This window comes from Rhamphochromis longiceps, linkage group LG3 (genome assembly GCF_057381845.1).
Source record: "Rhamphochromis longiceps isolate RC_006_pf linkage group LG3, R_longiceps_female_GT1.1, whole genome shotgun sequence".
In the NCBI taxonomy this organism is placed as follows: Eukaryota; Metazoa; Chordata; class Actinopteri; order Cichliformes; family Cichlidae; genus Rhamphochromis; species Rhamphochromis longiceps.
The window spans coordinates 4,804,002-4,830,872 of record NC_140559.1 but is presented as its reverse complement, the minus strand read 5'-3'; the positions used below and the strand labels follow the sequence as shown (position 1 = coordinate 4,830,872).

At 42.8% G+C, this 26,871-nt stretch overlaps 2 protein-coding genes and 1 long non-coding RNA gene across 5 annotated transcripts in view; 1 reads left to right on the top strand and 2 right to left on the bottom strand.

Annotated features, from left to right (window-relative positions):
* Positions 1 to 7,165: 7,165 nt before the first annotated feature.
* Positions 7,166 to 26,871, top strand: part of LOC146672593 (uncharacterized) — a 348,538-nt gene continuing 328,832 nt past the window's right edge. Inside the window, exons 1-3 of one of the 3 annotated variants that reach the window (XM_085401282.1) lie at positions 7,166 to 7,363; positions 19,648 to 19,785; positions 25,620 to 25,725. In XM_085401282.1, the coding sequence (XP_085257408.1) occupies positions 25,708 to 25,725 (18 nt within the window). In that variant the 5' untranslated portion in view covers positions 7,166 to 7,363; positions 19,648 to 19,785; positions 25,620 to 25,707. Of the gene's footprint in view, positions 7,364 to 17,601; positions 19,786 to 25,262; positions 25,726 to 26,871 lie in introns of those variants that run through there. The other 2 variants (XM_085401284.1, XM_085401283.1) reach the window with 2 other exon arrangements.
* LOC146672604 (uncharacterized) lies at positions 9,966 to 10,721 on the bottom strand. The gene is made up of 3 exons (XR_014910373.1): positions 10,592 to 10,721; positions 10,235 to 10,297; positions 9,966 to 10,104 (listed from the first exon to the last, which is right to left on the bottom strand). It is a non-coding gene; the product is annotated as an uncharacterized LOC146672604 (long non-coding RNA).
* On the bottom strand, positions 22,725 to 23,851 carry LOC146672603 (uncharacterized). The gene is given in 2 exon segments (XM_085400884.1): positions 22,725 to 22,795; positions 22,798 to 23,851. Coding segments are annotated over 2 exon segments (1,125 nt in total).

The window sequence follows — 26,871 nt, the reverse complement described above, 5'->3', positions numbered from 1 at the left end:
GGCGGACCGCCTTAACTCTCCCATTCACATTAACGTGGGTAACCATGGTGACAATAAACAACATTTTCGGTGCGAGCACCGTGTACCGACCTGTAAAAGCAGGTGAAGAGCAGAGTAAGGAAGACACGATGCGTCTCTGCTTTCCTCCAGAACGTGTCTGAGGAAGCAGCGGAAGGTGGGCTCCACTTACTGCTCCCCGAAACCCCGGAGCAAGCACCAAAGTTCCGCCCTCACTGCTTTCTAACATAAAATGAATCCCTGTTACATGGATTTTCTATCCTCTTAAAGAAACTGAAAATAAATACATATAGCAATGAAAAATGTCCCGTTACATGAGTGTTTTACACAAAATAATATTCATGTGGTCATTCCCTCACAGGGGTGCCACAACTACACTGCTGTTTTGACAGAGACACAGTGTGTTTATCTAACTTGGCTGAAGCCAAAGTTCTCCAGACAAATTCAGTCTGTTTCTGCCAAGTGTGAACTCACTGGATGAGCGCCAGATACACAGAATCAAAAAGGGATAAATTACTTTTCTTATGTCATGTTCCCGTCACAAACTGGCTCAAGGAGAGGGGAAGCAGGAGTCCACAGATGAAATGTTCCTATAAATAAAGTGGAATTTATTCAAACTTTACCAAAACTTCAACACATCAAATACAAGCAGTTCAGCAGGGAGTGGATGTGTGTTGCATGTGCCAGGTGGATGCAGAGAGAGGCCAGGGCCACGTTCAAACCTGAACACGCTGCACAGTGTTTTGTTCCATTTGTTAGGGATGAATGAAATGCTTCCTTGAAAGGATGTGTGCAGTCACCAGTGGGCGTGGAAGCATGTGCGCCCTCATTTGGTGGGTGTGCAAGAAAAGTCATCCTGTCACACAGCAATGCCTACATAAATCACACCACTCTGCTTAAAATAATAATGTTTAGTGAAGCAGGTGAAGCAAAGGGCTGCTTTTAATAGGCTGGGAGACCCAGGTGTGCTGCTTTAGCTGCTGAGCCTCTTATGACAGAACAGCGGAGAGTGGTAAGAAGGGAGGAGGGGGTCTGGCTGTGTTTGTGAACGATAGATGGTGTAACTCTGGGCATTTCTCTATCAAAGAGACGCTATGCTGTAAGGACATTGAGCTTACATTACATTACGTTTTATTTATGTAATGAACACATTTTGAGCTCTTAAAGAAATATAACAAAGGAAAGCTGAACTACAATGATCCATGTAGCAAACACAAACTGTTATATCGCCTTTGGGCTTTTGGAGCCTTGACCTGACTTTTAAAAAATAATTGGAAAAAAGCTCTATGCTGCTACAAAATGAAAAATAGATGTTTGCAAAATTCTGCCTAAGTATGTATTTTATGCTGACATAATGTGGATCCGAAGATCCATAACTGGCCTACCTGGGGCTGAAAGTCTCCATAAATGCAGGCGTTTCGGCGGCTACACCGGCTTCCACGAGTGTGACGCTTATTTTGAGAAAATAATAGAATATAAATGTAGTTTTTATATTTCAATATCACAATAATCTTCCAATGTAGAACTACAAGTTAAAAAAGAAGTAACATAAATCAAATCCACTTCAGCTAAATACTTCTCATTTATTTCCATCTTACATGCTGTGACTGCAGCCATTCCCACATCTCTGTGAATGGGACTCATGGACATGGATCAGTGGTTGTTGATCAATGGTCCTGAGAATCTGCATAATTAAGATGAAGGAACGGAGCTCCCAGCCCATCGTTCCTGCAGCTGCTTTCAGTCTTTATGCAAATGTCCTGTTTGTAAGACTGAAACCTGCAGCTGAGACTGAAGACGTCACCTGATGATGACGACACGTTTCTCCCACAAAACGCTGCGTCCAGATGAACAGAAGCAACAGACTCACTTTCCTGGATGATTGAGATGCATCAAGACTTCATTGTGTGTTACTTCTCATTCAGCACAGACACATTATTCCTGTTAGGTCATGTCAGCTGTCACTCAGTACAAGCACAACTGTGAACAACACAAACTTCTCTTCAATGTGTCACAGAAACACTAAGTGTGAGAGCCTGTATGACACACAGGACAGACTGTAAGCTCTGCTGGCTGCACAGCACTTTGTAGCAGTTTTCCAACATGTCCTCCACCCGTGATGTCAGTGGTGGGACCCCAGTCACAGCACTCAGCACCACCTCCTTTAAATGGATTTTATAGCAGTTACTCCCGTTACTCGGTGCAACGCTTCTTAAATGTGTTTTTGCAGGATAAAACACAGCAGGTGGTGTAGAGAGGACGTCAGCTGACGGAGCAGAGGGAGGCAGACTGTGGATAAATGACAGAGTGAGAGGAGAGCAACCATGACAGAAGCACAGGTGTGGCAGATAGAAGTGGCTTTATAGACACTTATTGTCAGTCCTCGTGCATGCTGTGGAAATAAGTGTCTGTGTCATGAGGTGACATGTGAGCTTATCTTTGGTCAATAAAGCTGAACGACCAGTTTTCACTTTGCTTGTTACGCTTGTTTAGTGACGTCTGGGTTTCTGTGGAGCCCGAATTTTGATGAGTTCTGGTGAAATCATCTGAGATCATCTGAGCATCGGTGAAGAGTCAGCAGAGAAAGTGTGGGACAGAAGTTTGCTTTGGACACATGGACTGAAATCAAAAAGTAACAAACAGGATTTCCAATGGACAGTATGGAGAAGTGAAAGTACACAAAGGCTGTGCTGGAACACGTGTGTTACACTTTTTGACAGCTGAGAACAAAACACAATATTTTGCATCATCTCTGCAGTGTCTCTTCTTTCCTCTGCTGTTGTGCTTTTAGCTCCAAACTGTTTCAAATGGTTTGTCAGCAAGCTGACCTCTGACCTCTGCAGTACTAACTCCTGACCCGTACAAAGAGCGGGCGTTTCTGACCTTTGACCTGCAGCTGTATGTCTCTCAGTCTCAGTTCTTCTCTCCGTCACTGATGGAGCAGGTGTAGTTGCTGCTGACAGTCAGTCGTTTGTTTTCTCAGAGTGAGGCTGAAGTCTGAACTGTTCAGAGCATCAGGTCTCATCAACGTGCGCTGCTGTAACGCCGCTTTGTCCTCTGAGATCACCAGGTATGAAACCTGAGTGCTGACAGAGCAGCATGTTCCCCCTCATTCACCTCCACCACCACAGCCAAGGCATGCTGGGAAACTGAGGACACACAGACGGAGAACTGAAGTGTCTGCTGTGTGTTCATCTCAGAGTCCTCACAGGTGACACATTAGCTCCAGAACACCAAGCCAGGTGTTTGAAGCCTGACAGGGATTCTTCCCATCCAGAGGGAGGATTTAGCTGCACAACAATGAACATTAGTGTGTAGTTTAGAAACACAGACTGTGCCTGCACTGCATCTAGTGAAGAAAAGTGTTACTGCCAGAGAACGAGGCTCCTTTAAAGCAGCTGATATTAAGGTTGAAAAATCAACAATAAGCTGATGTAATCAACGTTTCACAAAATGGTCAGCAGCTAAAATCTGGAGCCGTTCTTTGGTGGTAATTAACAGTTTGTTCTTGTTAGCTAATTATGTCATTAAAGGTAGCAGCAGAAGCCTTGTGTTGAAAGCCCATTCACTCACACATTCACACAGTATGTGTGTGTCTGTGTTACACTGTGGACATCCCTTCTGTTGGAGCGCCATCTTGTGGCAGGTTTAAGAAATGTTCTTCTTGTAAATCCAAACTGATGCACCTCCATAGCAGACTGTGGAGGCTTTCAGTGACATGAAGACTTGATTTATACTGTCATATTCTCCTGTTACACAAAGCACAGCACGCTGAACATGGATGAACTGAAACTCCCAGCATCTGACTGAGGAAAAGCACAAATCATTCTCACACTGACTCCTGCTTGATTTTAGATTTGCTTTCAAATCCTCACACTTTCATATGAAGCACTAAATGGGCTCCAGACTGTTTATCTCAGCTTCCTGTCAAACACACTGCTGCTCACACCGAGGCTCAGTTTACTCCTCCAGCCTGGCTTAACCTGCTGTCTGTTAAAAACAGTCCCACACTCCTCTGTTTAATCCTTCTGATCAGACTCTTTGATTTTGTATTGTTTTTACCTGAAGTTGTGTTTTTGACATGGTTCTGTCTGTGAAATAAAGCTCACACACACACTGCTACAGTCCTTCATACACTTAGAAACGAAGCTGCTCCTTTCCTCAGTGCTGACACATAAAGAAGAGTTGCTTTTATATCCAACACGTCTCTGTTCCAGAAAACAGCTTCAGCAGCCTCTGAGTCTGAACTTGGAGTTGGTTATAAGCCACAGGCCTGTGTGCACAGCAATGAGGAAATATAATGCAGTAAGTGAAACATGGATGTGTGGAACAGATTATCCCAAAGGTTGATTCTGTTCATCTGGACGTTCTCAGTGAAACATTTGGTCTCTCGGTCAGGTGACTCCTTTAGTCTCAGCTGACTGCAGGTTTCCAAACCTTTGTCACTGGATCACTCACTTCATCTCCAACGTGTCCCTGACACAGACAGCTGGAGCCGTTACAGCAAAATCATTGATCATCGTTTTTAGAACATTAGCTGGTGTTGGTGGGCAGGCTAGCAGTGCTAATTGTTAGCACTAGTTCTGCTGCTCTCCCTTTGTCTCTGTTATTGTTGGTCTTTAGTGAACAATAGAAAGTGTCTTCATGAGACTGTTGCCTAATGTTCAAATGTAGATAACACCACCTGCACCAACCTGTTACACAGCACAACCCTCTGGTGTAGCTTTGGCTGGAGCACATATTGGCAGCTCCGGTGACATCACCACTCCATGGTGACATCATCTCTACAGACTGTGGCTGTTACATATCCTCACCTGGTAATAATAAGACTGTCCTCAGCTGCACACAGCTCCAAGATGAACAAACTGAAGTAAATACAAATTAGAGTTACGATAGATTGAAATCTTGTAATCAGAGCTAATTCTTAGTGAAACTCTCACAACATCATATCATGATCCTGGGTTAGTGTCTCGGTCTCAGATCACAACATCAGCACAGGCTTGGCTTGGGTGAGGTATTGAGTGGTTCTTGTCCATGACAGCTGCAGGTACAGTGCCATCAGCCATGCTGCACCACATGTCTGCCCAGGAACATTAGTGTGGCTGAGTCTCATGTAAACATTGTGCTAAAGTGGTGGGAAAGTGGCTGCAAGCTGGCTGCACTGTGTCCAATACTCTCAGTATGATATCCACAAACCTCTGAGTGTCACAGAGTGGGCCTGTGCTCAGCTCACTGTGCCCCATTCAATTCTACTTGCATAGTTTTACAAGTAAAATTAAATATACAAGTTGCTCAATGATAAGTTATTGTAGTAACAACTAAGTCCATGGTCATTATTTGTTAATAGTAGCTTAAAGCTTCTGCACCAATCATGGAGCAGCAGGTTTAGAGCATGTGGATCTACAAAAGTAAGTCCCAGTAAGATGGGCTGAGCCTTACATACTAGAAGAAACATGTCATTCCCAGCAGATGAAGCGCCCTTTAAAGCAGGATCTCACTTTAAACCTAAAGAACTTGCTATGAGCATGCAGTGCATTCATGCTTATTATTCATACGATTGTGGGGAGCTAATAAAGTGCAACTATCACATTACATTTTATTATTAAATTGTTGTTAACAATCCCTTCACTTCTGCTTATCTAATTCATGGTTGCAGGATGGCTGACAGCTTCCATTAGGCAGGAGGTAATGTCCATTCTGGCCACAGTGCAACCCACAATGTGTAACTGACACTATTATATTGCATTATGTCACATTGTTACATCTTTTTAATAAATGATGACAGTCAGCTGAATTTGCTGCCCCCTTGGTGGAGGACATCAGGATCTGCTGCTCCATCACAAACACCACAGAAGAAGAACAACACTGGATCAGATTATCTGGACGTGTTTGACAGGGACAGTGTTCATGTTCATGGACATCAGGACAAAAACAGACGATGGAAACCTGCCAGATTTGAGCTAAACTGCTCGTTTCCATGTGTAGTCCCTGGGAGGTCACATGACCAACAAAGACACACAAGCTGTGTCCCAAAACGTCGGCTGCATCCTCCGGAGGCCGCATTTGAAGGCCGATGACGTCACAGCCAGGCGACGAAGGCTGTCCCGATTCCTCGACTCCTTCAAATGCGTCCTTCATTCCCCCGAGTTTGAAGGATGGGTCGGGTGTGTCCTTCGTGGCCCACCATATCCCAGAATTCATAGCGCGGCCCAGCCAAATTTCAGCTGCCAACAATGGCGGCCGCTACTAAGTTTTAAAATTTAACGAGGGAGTACTACTTACTTACAATGAATTCCTTACACTATATAATTTTCCCGTCAGTGTTGGGGAATTCTCAGTGGTGCTTGGTGCCATACCCTCAGGGACTTTAATGTTATATAAAAACACTGACAGCTCAATATCTGCCTCAGTCACTCTCCCTGATCCAGCTGAGTCAGCAGTGGGAAAAATCTGCTTTTCACAGGAACTTGGTAACAGCAATAAGAGAATACGTAGTTTATTCCAAGAAGATATCATGTCTCTCCCATATATAGAATATCTTACTGGAACCGACATGTTCCAGATATCACCTGGAAGACAGTCTGGATGATCCCATAAATATCTAATTGTGAACAAGGTGAAGGAAATCTCATATAAAATTCTTCATAAATGTGACCCAGCCAGTCACTATATGGTAACATTTAAAAGAGACATAAATGCTAATTGAACTTTCTGTGGGGATCATCCAGAAACTGTGGCACATCTCTTTTGGTTCCTCTACACAGAGATTCTGGAAGAATTTAGCAGTTTTGTTATTGTCCATATTTTAAGGGAGTTTTCTTTACGATGGGAAAATGTTTTATTCTGTTTCTTTAAGTTCCCCAGGAAGAATGATAAATGTTTTTTATAAAATATTTGTTAATACTTTTAGCTATTTTATATCCATAAATGTAAGTTTATTAATAAAACACCATATTTCTGCCGTTTTATAAGGATATGAATTGTACATACAATCAATTTCAGACTCAACCAACAAAAAGCCTCTCAGAACAATATTTATATGTTGATTTTTTTCGCCTCCTCATATCATCATTTTTTTACTCCTGGTTCTGTATGTTCATGTTCTGTTCTTTTGTAAACTTCATCTGTTTGTATGTTGTATACTCATTGTGTTTCAATAAAGTTCGATTTAAAAAAAGGTACGTTCTAAACGAAGCTTCAGACGTCACTGATCACGTGACTCTGGCCAAACGAATCAAGCCTCGACACGGTGCTTCTGAAGCAGCGCGTTGATCTTTCTGACACACGCACCGGAGCGTCAGCTTCAAGCGGACCATCACTACGTCTCACATCTAAAGGTGTCAAGGTAACTTTGAACTGAGTTCAGTCAATCTGGAGTTTTTCCAAGTTTTCTGTTGCTCTCTGTGAGAGAAGAGCGTTAAAGGCGGGGCTCTCCAGAGTCCAGCAAAACAGGAAACCACAGCTGGGTGTGTGTAAGTGTGCAAACCAATAGAATGCATCGTGGTGGGGGGGGCATCACGGGCAAGAAAAAAATAAAAGAATCGGTCGTACCCATGCTTCCCCGACGTCATGCCAGCGCATATTGGGAAATTCGTAGGCACCGATCGGTTTTCTATCAGCCATTTGCTGGGAGTAAGGGCGCCCTCCGTTTGCGAGGTGCGCCTGCTGCTGGCGGCACAGGGAGGAGAGGGCGGGGCGGCGGGGAGTCTCTGGCTGGCTGGAGCGGCATCTAATAACCAACTCGCAAAACAAAATAAAAACAACAAACAGATATTATGATACAGACTTATAATCTGCACCCATGTTTTTTCTAAATTCTATAAAGTGAGCGCGAGAGCCCTCGGTGCGCCTGCGCGCTGCTGAAGTCAAAGTAAACTTTATTGTCATCTCCGCTACAGACAGTCCAGCATATAGAGAGACGAGACGACGAGGCTGCAGTTACAGCGGTGCAAGTAAACAAACAATAAATATAAGAAGAGTAAGAAAATAAATCTACACTTTAGGACTCGGGGTAAAGGATCAATAACAATTTAATTTATAATTTACAGTTTGATGATTTAAAGTCTCACACAACCCGTCAAAAGGGGCGGGGCCGGCTGCTTCCAAGTAGAGCACATTTCATTTATAATGATGTAAATCCAAGCCCATCATGGATTCACGATCTGAATCCTGGGTTGTGTGAAATCCCAGAAATCAACCTTAGACAAAGTGAATCTGTGAACTAAGGTGTAGGTCTGTTAGGCAGGGCCGTGCAGAGAGGTTTAAAGGGGCGGGTGCTCAAAGTTAAAGAGGGGCACATTGAACCAGGCTGAATAACAACAACACACTTTCATCAAGAATCTAATATGGGCAACAAGGCAAAGCAAACGTAGCCGATGCTTTACCTGATGGGTACAATGTTGCTGTTGAGGGGTTGCTGTGGATAGTGCTGGAGGGCAGGCAGGGCTGGACTGGGACAAAAAATCGGCCCGGGCATTTTGACTGGAGACCGGCCCACCAAAAATGTGACGTCATTCATGGATAAAACCGCAAAGGATTCTGGGAACTTTTGGCAAGCGGTACTAGCGCATACAGGCTTTCAATTGAACTCAGTTACACAGCGATAAAAAGAAACACAAAAAATGGCAAGAAGCTGCTGTATTATTAACTGCAATAGCCGTGTTGTGCCAAAAAGTGATTGTCTGCCAAAAACTGATTTCCGGTATTTGCAAAGAAACTGATTGCTCGTATTTAAATTGCTATAAGTAACTTGTTGGGCTATAATATGTGAAACATATGTCAAATGCATCCCTCATGGATGACATAAAGTCATACTGAGCTACAAACAACATTAGTGTAACAAGGTAGAAGCCGCAATCAGTCTGTGGCAGTGACTTTTATATAACCTTTATTTATGCTGTAAAAAAAATCTAATTAACATTAAAAATGTATTTTGTAAGAAGTAGTTGGACAGCAGAAATGGCTCAAATATTACAATTATTTTTCCACTACTAATTAATTACCGTTGAGCTCAAAGGTTATATTAATACACGGTTAACGAATGTGTATTTATGAAGACGATTTGTGAGACGAACAAAGGTAAACTTACCTTTGTTCGTACGATGGTCTTTCGGTGCATTTCAAGGTCCTGTACCCATCCGTCGGTAAACTACCTGGGCTTGTTGCAGTGAGCTGAAGTTACTAAACTTCATGAGTGTATGCACTCACTCCAAGAACCGTATAATTATAAATCTGAGCGTGGTGAAAGTTGGGCAGCACGCTAACGTCTTTTGTCCCTCTGTGTGCTCGTAAGGGTCTGACCCTTTCACTCCTTTGATTTTTCCTCGTATCTTTTCTTTGTCTTTTCGTCGAGTCTGTCTTTGTACGGACCGGCATTGTTCTCCGTCGTTTTGTACATTCCTTTTTTGTGCGGCAAAGATAAAACAAGAAGGTATTGGAACCGGAGAATGAACGTTTTGCGGTGCTGCAATTGCAAATGCTTGTATTTGATGCGGTACTTGGATTGTTTTGCCAGGAGTTCCCGGCATGCAATGCGCAAAGTCATGTGGTCTGTCAATCGCTATAGGAAAAACCATAAAGCCTTTGCATGAAAACAACTGCTTTGATGTACACTGCCTTGTTGGTATATATGTATCAATCTAATAAAGTTAAACCTACACCATTCTCCCTATTCGGGATTTTAAACAGTACATAGCGGAAACAAAAAGACTGCTTGGTAGAGTTAACCTCCTGAACTATCTACAACACATGGTAGAAACCTGAAATTAAGACCAAGAACACTAGAGGTGAGACATGATCATTAATTAATATTAAAATTAACAAATGACAGATTTAGGGATATTTTCATAAAGTATTTATTTACCAAAACAATAGAAAACAGCATGGTAGCACAATATATTTTGCTAACACAGCAACCTTTAAATATGAAAGGAGACAGAGAAAGAAAGGTGAGAAAGAAGAATAAGAATAACACTTAATTGAGTTTTTGATGGCATTTTACACACAGTACTAATACAGTATCTAGAAAATATGGGAAAATACTGGCATCATATACAGTACTTACTTCTGAAGAAATTATATGGGACCCTGAAAAACAGGACACAAGTGAAAGGACAAAGAACTGTGAATGGCAATTGATGGACTTGCTCAGATGATCACAGTACTGGCATCTTTATTCCAGAAAGGAATTAGAGAAATCATATACACTAGTACTTACGTTGATGAACTTAAAAAGTTGAATGGTCTCGAACCTCTTAAACAAACAATGTATGATCAGACCCTGACAAACAGGACAGAAAGGAATAAAGATTAGATGAATATTAAAATCTATAAAGGACAGATTATGATTGAATTGTATCACCAAAGACTATTCACTCATCAATAAAAGGTCACCTACAACACTTCCACAGCAGCAACACTGAACATATCTTAAGACATGGAAACCTTTATGAAGTGAAAGGACAGACAGTGAAGGTTGAGAAAGAATTGTACTTAATAGATTTTTTCAGACGATGACAGTACTGGTATGCTTACTCTAGAAAAATGGTTGAATCATATTCCATATAGTACTTACTTAAAATGAACACACTTCAGTCCTCCTAAAATGACTGACAGCATCTGAAATGAAACAATGACAGATTAAGACTGTAAGAATATATGTTTATAAATGCCTAATACTCCAATCTCATATTTATTCTATCTATTAAGATGGACAAATTCTAAGCATTTACCAATCACTTGACTTGTTTGAAGTGAAGGTAGATACTAAACGTATTCGTTTAGGCAATAACAATAAAGCTGAATTTAATATTAACAATAGATAATTAGGAATGTTTTGCTCATTTTTATTTCACCTCACCAGGTTACAAAAGGAGCTTTCTCAGCAGGTCACTCTTCTCAGCTACCCTGTCAATGACCATGTCAGAGTCCAATGACATGAGAATGTCCTTTTCAGTGGCCATCAGCATAAACATCTCCAGCTTGTTTGCAGACAGGCTGCTTCGGAGTCTGCTTTTAATGAAGTTGAGTGTAGAGAACGTTCTTTCACAGGCAACCTGAGTGAGGGAGAGGGTCAGCAGGTACTTGTATGCCAGCCCAAGGAGACGATAGGCATCAGACAGCATGTTGAACCGCCTGAGTATTTGATAGCAGCACAGTGGGCAATTTTTGCAAGAACCACAGCTTTCGGTCACAATTTCACTTTCTTCGTCCCATTCTTCAGATCTGTCCTTTGCTGTTCTGGTCGTGTACTCATCTACATGTGATGTCTTAAGCCTTTCCCACTGTTCAGCAAAACGTTTCAGTTCTGACTGAAGGTTATTAACTGTAGCCCTGCTGTCAAATTTAAGTAGACAGGCGCTGAGGTTCTGAAATGGAAGAGAAACTGTTCTGACCTGGCTAAACTTCCTGGGGTCCAACCATGCCAAATCGGCAAGAAGAGGGCCATGTATGACAAATCGTCTGTGGATTGCTTCAATAACTGTGTCCAGGATGATGTTGTGCACTTTCACCTCATATGATTTCTCAGCATTGATTTGCAACTCATCTTCAGGCATCTCTCCGGCCATGCCTTTTCTCCTTTTGGCTCTCTTTTTAGGTAGTTCAGCCTCCACTTCCATGTCTGTGTTGTTCACCCTCTCCTCTAGTTTTTGATTTGTCTGTTTCACAAATGTGTCTGCAGCTGTCTTCACAGTTGGAAAGTTCCTGGCAATACTTTTGAGGCCATCTTGTGTGGCAGTCACCATATGATGGGCAGAGAGAATGTCCATCCCCTTTGACTGGAGGTACTTTGACAGAGGAGTTGTTGCTCAAACACTCTAAGAAATATCTGTGCTGTTAACACAGTTTCATGCTTCAAGAGACACTCTTTAAAGCCTCGTGCTTTGGCACGAACAGCTGGCTTTTCTTTTTCCCTCTTTTCAATGGCTTCCATCGTCAGCACTACATCAACGAAGAGGCCATCATCTGGTTTTCCAAAATGTCCAAAGATTTTCTGGAGGGCATCATGCTTGGCCCACCACCGTGTCTCACCTATTGGACTGAGGCGTCTGTGTCTTGTGTTTTCGGTTTGTTTCTCCCACAGATTAACCTTGTGATGGGACTCCTTGATGAACACAGCTATGTCATTAAGTAAATTAAAGAGTGATCCACTTTCAATGACACTTTGTGTTGTGTCAGCAATCACAAGATTAAGTATGTGTGCATAGCACCACACATGCACATGAGTTGGAGACTGGGCAGTCATAAGTGCTGAAAAGCCTTTGTACTGGCCCTGCATATTTGAAGCACCATCTGTTGCATTCCCAATGCACATGGCCTTGTCTAGATTCAGATGCTCTAAAACTCCAGAAAGCAAGTTTACAAAGTACTGCCCCGTGGATGCTTCGCACCTCACTATGGAGACAAGCCTCTCCTGCACAGACTCAGTAACATACCTGATGATTACTGAACACTGATCATAACCTGTGATGTCTTGGGTTGTGTCTAGCTGAACAGAAAACATCCCAGCTTTCTGGACATCACTGGCGATGCTCTCTTGAAGGAGATGGCCAAGTGCATCAATCACTGAGTTGACAGTTGTTTTGGAGAGTAGGGTGATGAGAGATCCTCTACCTCTTGATCCACTGGTCTGATGCAACTTCTTGCTTTTTTTCAATGCAGTCATTCAAATGTTCTCCAAGGCACATATCATACTTGCCTAATAACACAATTAGTTCCAGAAAGTTACCATGATCGATGGTGTTATCACCTAAAGTGTATGCAGCCTCATTCTCCACATGCCTATAGCTGAGTCCCCTCTTCCCAAGTACTTTGATCACATCCACTATACGCTCTAAAACTTGCCGTCTCTTTTTCACTTGTGCTCTGTGAGCTGACAACTGACTGCCAGCAAACAAGCTCCTGATGTTGCCTTTTGAGCACCTTAAGAAAAAAGCTTCAGCACAGGTCTGGTGTGTATTGCTCTTTTCATGCTCCTCTGTGCGCAGATGTATATGTCGCCAGTCACTCATGCCTGTTATAAATGTGCTGGTGTCAGTCAGCCTTGCAAATGCCAGACACACAAAGCAGAACAATAAATGGCGTTCTTTGCAATAAGTAAGCCACTTCCTGTTGGTGCCATCTTTACAGCTGAACACCCTCATCACAACTGCACTGCTACTGTTCTGCTGTGGGTGGTAATCTAAGAAGGCCTGTAATATGGCAGGTTCAGGGCGAGCAAAGTAATCGATGCCCTGGCTCTCACTCTCTTGCTCTTCCATCTCTCTCTCTTGCTCCATCTCTCTCTCCTGCTCTTCCATCTCTCTCTCCTGCTCTTCCATCTCTCTCTCTTGCTCTTCCATCTCTCTCTCTTGCTCTTCCATCTCTCTCTCTTGCTCTTCCATCTCTCTCTCCTGCTCTTCCATCTCTCTCTCCTGCTTTTCCATCTCTCTCTCCTGCTTTTCCATCTCTCTCTCTTGCTCTTCCATCTCTCTCTCTTGCTCTTCCATCTCTCTCTCTCTTGCTCTTCCATCTCTCTCTCCTGTTTTTCCATCTCTCTCTCTTGCTCTTCCATCTCTCCCTCTCTTGCTCCATCTCTCTCTCTTGCTCTTCCATCTCTCTCTCTTGCTCTTCCATCTCTCTCTCTTGCTCTTCCATCTCTCTCTCCTGCTCTTCCATCTCTCTCTCTCTCTCCTGCTCTTCCATCTCTCTCTCTCTCTCTTGCTCTTCCATCTCTCTCTCTCTTGCTCTTCCATCTCTCTCTCTCTTGCTCTTCCATCTCTCTCTCCTGTTTTTCCATCTCTCTCTCTTGCTCTTCCATCTCTCTCTCTCTTGCTCCATCTCTCTCTCTTGCTCTTCCATCTCTCTCTCTCTTGCTCTATCTCTCTCTCTTGCTCTTCCATCTCTCTCTCTTGCCCTTCCATCTCTCTCTCTTGCCCTTCCATCTCTCTCTCTCGCTCTTCCATATCTCTCTCTCCTGCTCTTCCATCTCTCTCTCTTGCCCTTCCATCTCTCTCTCTTGCCCTTCCATCTCTCTCTCTTGCCCTTCCATCTCTCTCTCTCGCTCTTCCATATCTCTCTCTCCTGCTCTTCCATCTCTCTCTCTTGCTCTTCCATCTCTCTCTCTTGCTCTTCCATCTCTCTCTCCTGTTTTTCCATCTCTCTCTCTTGCTCTTCCATCTCTCTCTCTCTTGCTCCATCTCTCTCTCTTGCTCTTCCATCTCTCTCTCTTGCCCTTCCATCTCTCTCTCTTGCTCTTCCATCTCTCTCTCTCTCTTGCTCTTCCATCTCTCTCTCTTGCTCTTCCATCTCTCTCTCTTGCTCCATCTCTCTCTGCTGCTCTTCTGTCTCCTCTGTCACAGACTTCTCCACTTTTGATGAGAAATCAGCCTGGTGCAACATGGATTGGCACAATTTGTTAAGACTTTGAGAAGTTTGAGAAACTAACCTTAAGCATAAAATAAAATTTACTATCAGTAACTTCATAGCACCCGCCCAGCAGTATATAAACTCCGTCATGCTAGTTACGCTGTACGAGTTATTCTAAGCGACTGTATAAAGTCACCACAACGAAAACAAACTACAACTAAAATTAGTTTATATCTGACACAGATAGACAGCAGGTCATAACTTCTTACCTGAAGTTCAGTTCCTCTGCCACTATGACCGGCGGCCGCCTCGGGTCTCTCCTCCTCCTGCCTCCCCTTTCCTTCATCCACCTGCTGGCCTCCACCACTTGCTGATCTTGCTAAATCTATGGAAGCTATGCCATAGCTACCACCAAACAATTCAGTAATTTTCACACATTTGGCAGCGTCTGCCTGAAGGGCTTGTTTCTTTTTGGCCCTAATTTTTTCGGCACCTCCTTTCCTTTTTTTGTTCTCCATTTTCTTTAGTTCGTCTATAAGATTGCTAAACATGGGGGAGGGTGCATCCGACCTCCTCGGCTGTAATTGGTCCAGCCCAGAGTCGATCATGACCAATTGGCCAATCCAACACCTTTCATTGTTTATACCCTTCCCAAAAAAAAAACAAAAACAAAAAAAAAACAAACGGTCGGCCCATAAAAACAAAAAATCGCCAGCGGCCCACCGGGCAAGTGTGTATGCCCGATGGCCAGTCCAGCTATGAGGGCAGGGCTGTGTTGGTCTGAGACTGTAGACATTAAAAAGTCCACAGGAGAGATGGTAGCTGATTAAACAAGTGTCATGAGATAATAACTAAATGCAAAGATTGGTGACAGCGCTTGGAACCATAAGGCAACAAAAAACTGTGAGAAATAATTTAGGCTCTGCCTGTGAATCACTCTTTGCTTCTCTTCTTCCTTCCATCCCATCATTTCATATATCACTCTGCACTTGCTGTCTATGTGAGAACAAGGCACAACTTGCTATTGCAATAAACTATAATCTAATTATCCACACCTAACAACTCCTGCACTTAATCTATAATAAAATGATGACAGAAAAATGTTATAGCCCTGCCTTTAGTAGCCTCACACAGCTCCTGCTGTTTCCTCCTCATGTCCTTACCAGCCATGTCTGCACAATGTTATATCATGAGGAATATTTTTTTTAAAAATCCATCTAAATAAAACACACACATGCACGCACACACAGTGACACTTTAGACCTTCTTCAGAATACTGTATATACTATGGGCATCATGGTGCTGATCCAGAATCCTTACATTATTATTTATTACTAGAGCTACAATAATAAAGCAAAGAGGAGGGGGAAGTAATAAATATGAAATAATGTCATTATGATGATTCCATTTGTTTCACTATCCACTCTGTGCAGAGGCAAAGCTTATTACATGTTTAAACTGTAGAGATACAATCATTTTACTGCTGTAACATCCAAATTTTGTCTCATTTAAAATATAAATCTAATATAATCTGCTTCTTAATGTATGTTCTTTAAAATACAGCTTGTGTGTATAATATATTATAATTATAATAATGCATAATTATGTGACCATGCATATTAGATCATTTTTAGTGAAATATAATCCCTCCAGAAAGGCAGGAAAAGCCCGGAAACTTGCTTTAAAACTAAATATGTTCCCTAAAACGGTGACAGAGCTACAGACCCATGACAGCCTTACACAGGTAGCCAGCAGCTGTGACCAGCACTACCTGTGCAGTTAATAAAAGCACAGGTAATGTTTGTCGCGCTGTTGCACACACAGCACGCTCGTTTGTTTCAGTTCGTCAGTAGCAACAAGACAGCTTACCAACGTGTACGTAATAAGCTAATACTCCTGGGTGCTACACACTACAGTGTGCGCTGTACACCTACTTACTGGTTTTGTCGCATCAGTCTGTGTCTCTGAGTTAACTTGTGTTTCTCCTACAGCTCCGGACCGCAACAAATGCGCGTGCTCTTTGTGAGCTCGTTCCCGGCTCGTAACCAGCGCGTTCTGCCGTCAAGGGCGATCATTGGTTAAATGTGATCATGTGACTGATGCAAGCCAGATCCTTTTATTTAGCAAAACTGTGATTAATAGTTAAATATTATTGTTGAGGGGCACAGACAGGACTCCGCACGCACGCGCGCGCGCGCGCGCACACACACACACACACACACACACACACATTAAAAAAACAATAATAATAATTTAAAAAAAAAAGTTGCCTCAACAAAAGGGCACCTTGGGCACCATCAGGAAAGGGGCGGGTGCTCAAGCCCCTCTAGCCCCCCCCTCTGTACGTTCCTGCTGTTAGGTTAATTGTGCTGATCCTCGGGTTGGGGGATTTGTGTTTGTACTGGAGCGCAAAATTCAAACCAATGGAAGATGGACAACAAAAGTTCAAAGCCATCAGGTGCTCAGGTTAGAAAAAAGAGAAAAGATGCAGGTAAGCAGACGTGTGATTGGATAATGGCAGCTCATCCTGAACCAATCAGACTAAACTCCAAACAATACATTATGTTACAGATTTTAATATTAATTAGTCATTGTTACTTGTTGATTTGTCCTTTTCTCATTGTGTGACGAATTATGACGACTGTTTGGTAGCTGTTATTGTCTCTCTCTCTCTCTTCATGTGTGTTTCTCTGGTGAAACAATAGTTTTGTGTTAATGTTAGGGCTGCACGATTTTGCATAAAATGAGAATCACGATTTTTTGGCTTAGAATTGAGATCATGATTCTCTCATAACAACAAATAAACATAAAACAACAAATGTCTCACGTTTTGTTGTTGCAGCAAAATGTTGTCTTGCTTGAAATTCCGTCTCCACCGTTGCTCGACGCTGCGTGTACAGAGCAGGTAGTGCAACAATAGAAAAATAGTTGTGGGACAGCACTGTGTAGCGTTTGTCTAGGGTGTTGATCGTTTTCCTAAATCCCTCGTTTTGCACAGTGTTGATGGGAGCCATATTGTAGGAGCCATATTGTCAATCCTCAAGGATTGACGTACGCACGATGTAGTTATAAAACAGGGTTTATTCTGGTCTTGGCAACCCGTGAGAACTGCTCACGGACAAAACAATAAAACAAAAACATCACATCAAAATGCGCTCTTGTACGTAGTGTCAATCAATCAAAAAAATCCTTAATTACAGAAAATAAACCATTTAAAATACACAAACCTCGTGAACTGACATCCAGGAGGTGCTAAATAGAGCTTTATGGCCTTATTGCCTTATCTTCCATCTTCTTCGTCAATTATTTTCACTCTTTAAACAATATTTTCTCCATGTGTGGAGCTAACTGTGAGTTGCAGCATGCAGACACCATGTGTGCTAGCAAAAGAAAAGTGGCTGGGTGGAGACCCAAACAGCAAAGCTGTACCCTACACAGTTCACCACCAGAGGGTGCAAAGGAACAAAATCCAGACATACAGCTTAACAAATATCAAATGCAACAAACATCAAATGCAAAAGACCGTTACACTCCCACCAATCACTTGTGATTAAAAAGAATAAAGTATTGCCTATGAACTAATTGAACGGCTTTTGAATGAACTATCGTGAATTATCCTTTAAGCAGAGTGCGGTGGAGAATCGTCTTCCGCTTCCATCAGAATGACTGTCTTCTGAATGGGTCTTTCCAGGTGCACAGGTTTGGAGTTACGTTTTCCTGCTCTATCCAGGGTTGGATCACTCAGCAGCAATTTCACCTTCCTCACTTTTCCATCCTTTCCAGGATACACTTCAATGATCCTTGCCAACTTCCACTGGTTGCGTGGAGTTATCTCATCCTTCAGGAGGACAACATCATTGATCTTAGCATTTCTGTGCTCTTTGGTCCACTTCTGTCTTCCTTGAAGATTTAACAAATACTCCTTTTTCCACCTTGTCTAGAAAGTGTTGGCAAGTAGTTGAACACGACGCCACCTCTTACGGAGATAAAGATCTTCTTTCACAAACCTTCCTGGAGGTGGAGAGATGATTGTGGACTTCATGGTTAGTATGTGATTCGGTGTTAAAGGTTCTGGGTTTGATGGATCACATAGTTGGTCAGTAGTCAATGGTCTGCTATTAATCACTGCCATGACTTCATACAGGAATGTCCTCAGAGAGGAGCTGTCGAGTTGTTTGGCTGATTGTTCCAGAATGGACATGAGAACACTTCTTATGGTGCGAATTTGTCTTTCCCAGACACAACCCATATGACTAGATGCTGGGGTGTACATGAGAAACTCACAGTCCAGTTTCTCTAGCTTGGCTTGATCCATTTCCTTAAATGCTCCAATAAACTCATTTCTAGTGCCGACAAAATTCGTGCCTTGATCACATCTTATCTGACGAACTGTACCTCTGATGGCCATGAATGCACGTAATGAGTTGATGAGGGAATCTGTAGAGAGATCGTCAAGCATTTCAAGATGCACTGCTCTGGAGCACATGCAAGTGATTAGCAAGCCATAACGCTTTAGCTCCTTGCGGCCTTCTTTGACATAAAAAGGACCAAAGCAGTCCATCCCACAGTAGGTGAATGGCGGTGTGGTCTCCATCCGATCCTCTGGGAGGTCTGCCATCTTCTGCTGCTCTGTGCGCCTTCTGAACCTTCTGCATTTTACACATTTATAGATGTAAGATGACACGATCTTGCTGCATCCAAGAATCCAGAATCCGTTAGCTCGAAGTTTGAGCAAAGGCTGTTTCTTGAACCATCTTTATGATTGTTAACTCTGCTTCCTTTCTCTCTTGTTACACTACTGATGTTGTGTGATCTACTCTTGTGATCCTTTGCTTCTTTCACATAGCGCTTGAGTCTAGCAACTGCCTTAATCATCCTCGACCAGTCGGAAAACTTGTGTAAGCGATCTAACAGTGACCTTTGTTCCTCCCCTTGTATCTTGTGGACTTGAACCTTCTTAACCTCCGGGTCACTGGTTGATAACTCTCCCACCTTAATTTCCCCACTGGGTATGATCTTCTGCCAAAGGAGGTCTGGGCCTTTGAACCAGTTTGATGCTACAAGTTGTTCTGCTGTGAGACCTCTTGAGGCGTGGTCTGCCGGATTATCTTCGGAAGTTACATACCTCCATTGGGTTGAATCTGTGCTTTGTTTGATGCGTTCCACTCGGTTTGCAACAAACACATGAAATCTTCTGGCTTCATTGCTGACATATCCGAGTACCACCTTCGAGTCAGTCCAATACCTTTCTTCTGAAATTTCCATTTCCAATTCCTTTTTCAGCATGTCACCAGTGCGCACAGCAACAACGGCCGCCGACAACTCAAGCCGAGGTATAGTTGTGACTTTGGTTGGTGGAACTCTTGATCTTCCCATCACCAATGAGCAGTGGACTTCACCAGTTGTGCTTACTGCTCTGAGGTAAGTGCACATTCCATATCCAGATGCACTTGCATCAGAAAAATGATGAAGTTCGTAGTGCTGTGCCTTGAAGGTCGAAGGAATGTAGCATCTGTGAACCTTTACGTCTGCAAGGTTTCCCAGGTCACGCAACCAATACTCCCACTGAGGTCGAAGTCTGTCAGGTAAGTTATCATCCTGGCTGAGTTTATCTCGACACATTTGTTGCAAAATCTGCTTTCCCAGCAGAATGAAAGGTGACACAAACCCAAGTGGATCGAACACAGAGGCGACTGTGGCCAATACTCCTCTTCTGGTGAGTGGTTTGTCCTTAACAACTACTCTGAACTGAAATTGATCTGATGCCACACACCATTGTACGCCAAGTGCTCTTTCCATGTGTACTTCACCGAGTGCCATATCTAGCTCTTTGGGAGCTGCAGCGCATTCTTCTTTCGGAAGCGAAGCTAGAACTTTGGTGCTGTTTGAGATGAACTTGTGCAACCGAAGTTTGCCCATGCTGCAGAGTTTGCGTGCTTCATTAACCAGCTGTATTCCCTGATCTTCAGTGTCAACACTTGCTAGTCCGTCATCAACATAGAAGTTGGTTTTGATGAACTTGATGGTTTCTTCATTAAAACTTCCTTCCCCTTCAGCTGCAAGATGCTTGAGGCCATAGTTGGCACAACCTGGAGAAGATGCTGCTCCAAATAGGTGTACCTTCATCCTGTAGACAGTGAATGGAGTTTCAAGGTCACCGTTCTCCCACCACAAGAACCGTAGGTAATCTTGGTCACAAGCATGCACATGGAATTGGTGGAACATGCGTTCGATGTCACACATGAAAGCCACTGGGCCTCTTCGGAAGCGACACAAGACTCCGAGCAAGGTGTTTGTTAGCTCTGGACCAGTGAGGAGGAACTTGGAACTTGGCAGAGGCATCAAAGACGACACGAATCTTTCCGGGTTTTTGTGGATGATACACACCATGATGTGGGATGTACCAAACTGGTGTCTTGTCAATGTCTTGCTCTGTGACCTTTTCAGCATCTCCATGGGCTAAGATGTCATTCATGAATTTCTTATAGTCCATGTAGTACTGCTTGTTACTCTTGAGCCTTTTTTCTAAACATTTGAGGTGATGAATAGCACATACCTTGTTGTTTGGCAGGTTCGGCCTTTCACTCTTAAATGGGAGTGGCATTTCAAAATGACCATCCTCCTTGTGCCTAATGCCGGCCTTCATCTTTGTTAAAAATTTGAGATCTTCTTGAGAGACCTTTGTGTCTTCTGGTGCTTTCTCAACAAAGTCAGACTTCAACATCTTTAGGACCTCTGTGGGAGAGATCATTTCCTTTATTTGAGTTCTGTAGACATAGTGAACCTTGTTGGTGAGATTTAAAGAGGGATTAATGTCAGGCACCACTTCCCTCACAATGACTTGGTGACTTATTCCGAAGGCGTCTCCATAATCGAGACATGGATTGCCATAACCCACAATACTCCATCCCAGATCAGTTCTTTGCAAAAACGGCTGATTTTCCTTTCCAGACACAACCTCACAAGGAACAAGTGCTTGGGGGCAGTTGTACCCAATCAGCAGACCAACATCACAGCTTTGTAGTGGAGCGATCTCACTTGCAATGCAGTCAAGATGAGACCATGCCTTAGCTGTTGCAGGCGATGGAATGTGATCTCGGTTTGCGGGAATAAAGTCTCTGGCATACGTCACTGGTAGGGAAATGGTCTTATTTGAGTAGAACCCTCTGACTTGTAGACCTGAGAACTTGCGACAGGACACAACTGTGTTTCTTGAAGACATAGTAGTGAGCTTTAGCTGAGTCGATTCACCTTTGATATGCAGAGCTTGTGCCGTTTCTTCAAGAATAAAGGTCGTATCGCTCTGTGTATCAAGGAGCGCGTACACAAGAATTTCATGCGCTGGCTCACCTTTGGTTGACACCCATACTGGAATAATGGAAGATGTGTGAGTGTCGTCAACATTCTGTGTGACTCTGTTAGAAGTCGCTTCACTTGTTGTTGGTGTGACACTGTTGTCTTGTGAGACATCTGCGTCCGTTTGTCTTGTCCTGTCACTGTTCTTGTGTGGATTTCTCCTTGTTCTGTCTTCCTTCGTGCGATTGTCATGAAGACATGTTGGATGTCTTTTATTACATGTGTCACAGGTTTCTCTCCCTTCGCAATCCTTGGAGCGATGACCAGAGTTCAGACAGCCAAAACATAACTTCTTGTCTTGAACAAACTTTAGTCTCTCAACAATGCTCTCATTTATGAACCTTCTACACTTAAGTAGGCTGTGACTCGACCTTTCACAGTACACACAACTAGCACTAACAGTCCTTTCATTTGAGTTAGTTGCTAGCACCTTTGCTCCATTGCCTCTGTTCCTTGTTGTTTTTGCCCCTTCAGTTTCACTTGGCTTCAGAGCAAAGAGAGATGTTATGGGATTACAGGCAATTTTGGCTTCCCGTGAGATGAAATCTACGAATTGGCTGAAGCTTGGAAAGGTGTGAGTCTCTTCTTGCACTTCTGTAACCTTTCTGTTCCACCTTGAAGTAAGCCAATCTGGAAGTTTTGCGAGCATTTTTTGGTTTTCATTGCAGTCATTGAGCACTTCAAGCCCCTTCATTTGCGACATGGCTGTCTTACAGCAGCAAAGGAAGTCAGCAAATGCTTGAAGTTCCATACTGCCTTTAGAGCTTATCTTAGGCCATGCGTCAAGTTTGTCTCTGAAGGCCTTTGCTACGAGGAAGGGATTTCCATACCTCTCTACGAGAACTGTCCATGCTGCATAGTATGCAGACTCTGTGCCAAGCGGGAAGTAGCCTTCTATTGCCTTCCTTGCAGGTCCACTTACATATTTCCTCAGATAATAAGTCTTCTCTTCAGTTGGTATATTTTTCCTGTCAATCAGAGTCTGAAAGGAAATTTTCCAATCATTATATCTGATAGGGTCGCCACTGAATATTGTTGGCTCTGGTACCGGAAGACGACTTGCATTAAGAGACACTGCAAATGCTTTGACCAGATCTTCTGTGTTCACCTCTTGGTGCGGTGTCACATTTCGTGGCGAGGAACACCGTTTCATATGCTGGTCATTGTTTTCAGACTTGACTTCATTTTTATCAGATCTGTGGTGAAGTAGGTTGTATATTTCTTCATCTGAACATTCACTTTGTTCATACACTCGCTGTCGAGCCTTTGCTGCATTCAGCTTTTTTACAGTCTCAAGTCGCTCTACTTCTCTGCGCTTAGCTTCTAGAGCCTTTTGTCTTTGTGCTATTTCTGCTTCTTGCCTTTCAATTTCCTTCATATGGATTTCTTGTTCAAGCAGAACTTGGAGAGCAGCCTCATTTGCTGCAACTTCAGCAGCTGCATCTTGTCTTTTAGCCGAGAGCCGGCTGGAGTGTCTAGAGGAAACCCTCGAATGAGAAGAGAGCTTAGTGTGGTGTGACTTAACACTCATCCTGTCTGAGGCTTCTAACTTAGGCATAGACTCAGTCTCCTTCCATTTTTCATCCCTTTGACTTTTCACATCTGAGGCTACGTATTTAGATGAAGACTCAGTGTCCTTCCAAAGTTCTTCATCTCTTTGAACCTCCGCATTACTTGGGCTTGGACACTTTCTTACAGATTCGATAATTGTCTTTGTTATGGCTTCACACGTATCCATCCTTCGTCTTGTGTCACTATCTGGAGATTCAATACGTCTCAAGTCATCATAGGCTGCATTCACATCCTTAGAAGCACTCAAAACCTTGGAAACATGTTCTTGTAGCAGATCCTTTGAGCATTGACCATCTATAGCTCCTTTGGCATTCTTAATGACAACCTTCCACTTCTCATAGCGCACACTGAAACGATGTGCAGCCTTCTTTATGTGCTCACCGTACAGTTCTTTGCCCTTTTCCGTCAATGTACGGACTCGTTGGCTCTGTCGTGCTCTTTGTGAGGTAGTAGAAACATCATCAGCTGTGCCTTCAACTGCTTGTAGTTGCTCATCTGCAGAAAGTTGTTCCACATCACCCTTTTCACTGACTTCTGGATTAGCCTCAAACTCTGCCATTGTTGGAGGGGTTTGGGTTTTTTGTGTATCTTACTTAGCCTTAATGTAAAGGTGCAGCAGCTTAAATTTGATTTGTTAGTTGAGGAGCAAATGAATATTAATCTTCATTTACTGTTACAACTTTAAAGCACAGTAATTACTATTACTCCTTAAACATCACTTAACATGTATACTTAACTCACATTACATCTCTTCTCCAAGCCAGTAATACTGTTTCTTACAGCAACTGCTGAAGCCCACCATATGCACGATGCACAGGTTACTCATCACAACATTAACTTAACACTGTATGAATATCAGTCATTGAAAACAGCAGAAATGTAAACAATGAGAAGGAAAGAAAAAAGAAGAAATATTTCAGTCCTTTGTTTATTTATAAAAGGAAACTTATCTTAATTAATTTTACAGTCCTTTTCCTTTTTATTTCTCTTTCTTGTGGTTAATTATATTGAGTCCTTTAACTGAGGCAACACTTATTTTCGGGGCACCTGAATTTCCTGCGGGGCTGCGTCCTTCATCTACCCGTGCAGAGCGGAGTTCTCACTGTAGCACCCTCAAGGATTGACGTACGCACGATGTAGTTATAAAACAGGGTTTATTCTGGTCTTGGCAACCCGTGAGAACTGCTCACGGACAAAACAATAAAACAAAAACATCACATCAAAATGCGCTCTTGTACATAGTGTCAATCAATCAAAAAAATCCTTAATTACAGAAAATAAACCATTTAAAATACACAAACCTCGTGAGCTGACATCCAGGAAGTGCTAAATAGAGCTTTATGGCCTTATTGCCTTATCTTCCATCTTCTTCGTCAATTATTTTCACTCTTTAAACAATATTTTCTCCATGTGTGGAGCTAACTGTGAGTTGCAGCATGCAGACACCATGTGCGCTAGCAAAAGAAAAGTTGCTGGGTGGAGACCCAAACAGCAAAGCTGTACCCTGCACAGTTCACCACCAGAGGGCGCAAAGGAACAAAATCCAGACATACAGCTTAACAAATATCAAATGCAACAAACATCAAATGCAAAAGACCGTTACACATATCTTTGGTCAGGTGATAAGTGATAGCCTCCGTGATGTCTTTGTGCCTGCGGGAGTTCGACGTGTATAGGGAAGCGCTGTATAAGGTTCCCGTTATTGATGTTTGGGTGGTTGACCCGGACGGATTTTCTCCTGTCACTTTCTCGTCATCCCTGACGTGCTCTCCGTTGTTTTTTCCCTGCTAATTTTAGCATCACACGGCACAGCTTCTGTATCACGTGGTATAAGGCTCCGCCCTTGTCATTTGTTGAGTAGGAAGAGTGAGCGCTTGTTTTCATGCAGAGTACGTCCCGGATCAAAATGTGAAGTTTTACAAATCACCACTTCTTTAGTGAATATCATTTCAGTCTCAGACAATCTCGTTTCTCTTACAGAGGTTGAATGCACCTTCTGCGGATGGCGGTACCACACAGTGTGCGTGGACTTCCCCTGCACAGAAGGCAACTACAAATGCTGTGAATGCTAAATAAACAGAAACAAATGATCCCTGTTGTCTTTGCTTGATGATTGGTTTGAGTCTTGACAATCCACATTGCTGGCGTTGCATCTTTCAATGCCAGCAATGGCAGGTATCAGTGCTCAAACCTTTTGTGTTTGTTTCCAACAAGTTGCCCACCTCGGGAAACAAAAATGTGTTCTTTTACTTGTCAGATGAACATATGAGACACTTTGACTCTTCAGTGCAGTGTGGAGCCTAACAAAGATCTGTTTTGTGTCCCAGCTGATCAGCAGGAGGAGGAGAGTCTGACGGAGCAGCAGAGGAACATTTTCAGCTACTTGGACTCAGCTCAGCCACTACAGAGGAAACAATGAGCTCAACACAGAAGGTGACAGACAGAGCAGGACCATATGACCAAAGATATTTATCACCATATACATTTGAACATTTGCCATAACGATGTAGCTGACGATAGAATTGACACCAGACAAAATACTTTACAGCTGCACAACTTTATTAAAAAGCCATCAATGTATTTTCACTGAAACAAGCAGCTGTTGTTTATGTGCATTAAAGTTATATAAAAATGTAACAGTGCAAATGCAAATTCCTCGCTGACAGTTTAACCAAAAGGCGTTTCCAGTGGAAACTGGCCGACACATCCTGAGCATAACCATGTATAATATCCACTAAACTTCAGAAGAGGTTATACAGTCGTGGCCAAAAGGTTTGAGAATTGCATAAATATTGGAACCTGGAGAAGTTGCTGCTTAAGTTTTTATAATAGCATTTTGCCTGCACTCCAGAATGTTATGAGGAGTGATCAGATGAACTGCATTGTCCTTCTTTGCCATGAAAACGAACTTAATCCCCAAAAAGCCTTACCACTGCATTTCATTGCTGTCATCAAAGGACCTGCTGAGACCATTTCAGTGATCGTCTTCTTAACTCAGGTGAGAATGTTGGCGAGCACGAGGCTGGAGATCATCATGGCTGTATCCCGATTCAGGTTCTGCAGCTTTAAAGTCCTCAAGGGCCACGTACTCAAAGACCGCTAAGGCCGAAGTGCGAGGCTCGTAGGCTCGTGAAATGGGACGTCTAGCCTCCGTCGCGCTGCCCAGGTTGCCTAGCAACCATGATACTAACAGCTGGAAACGTTTCATACAGCTTTGTTTGACAGAAATGAAGGAGAACATATTTAGTTCATTTGTTTCTACATGAGCTCTGTGTGATTTGATGAGTATCTGAGGCTGAGACCACAGGACTGTGAAACATGATTGTTGGGCTTCATTTCTGTGCTGAACAGTCGTTTAAGATTAGCTGTAAATAACAATTAGCTGATGTTGTTCATGAGACTAAAGTCATCTCACTGTGGTAATGTAAATATAATATGGCCAATATTATAGTTATCATATTAATCACTTCACTCACAGACAAGTATCTGTGACAGTGTGTATACAGATGTGTCATATATAAGAGACAAATATTGTTCATTTAATATGTTGGTACTAAATTTGGCTCAGTGCTTACATAT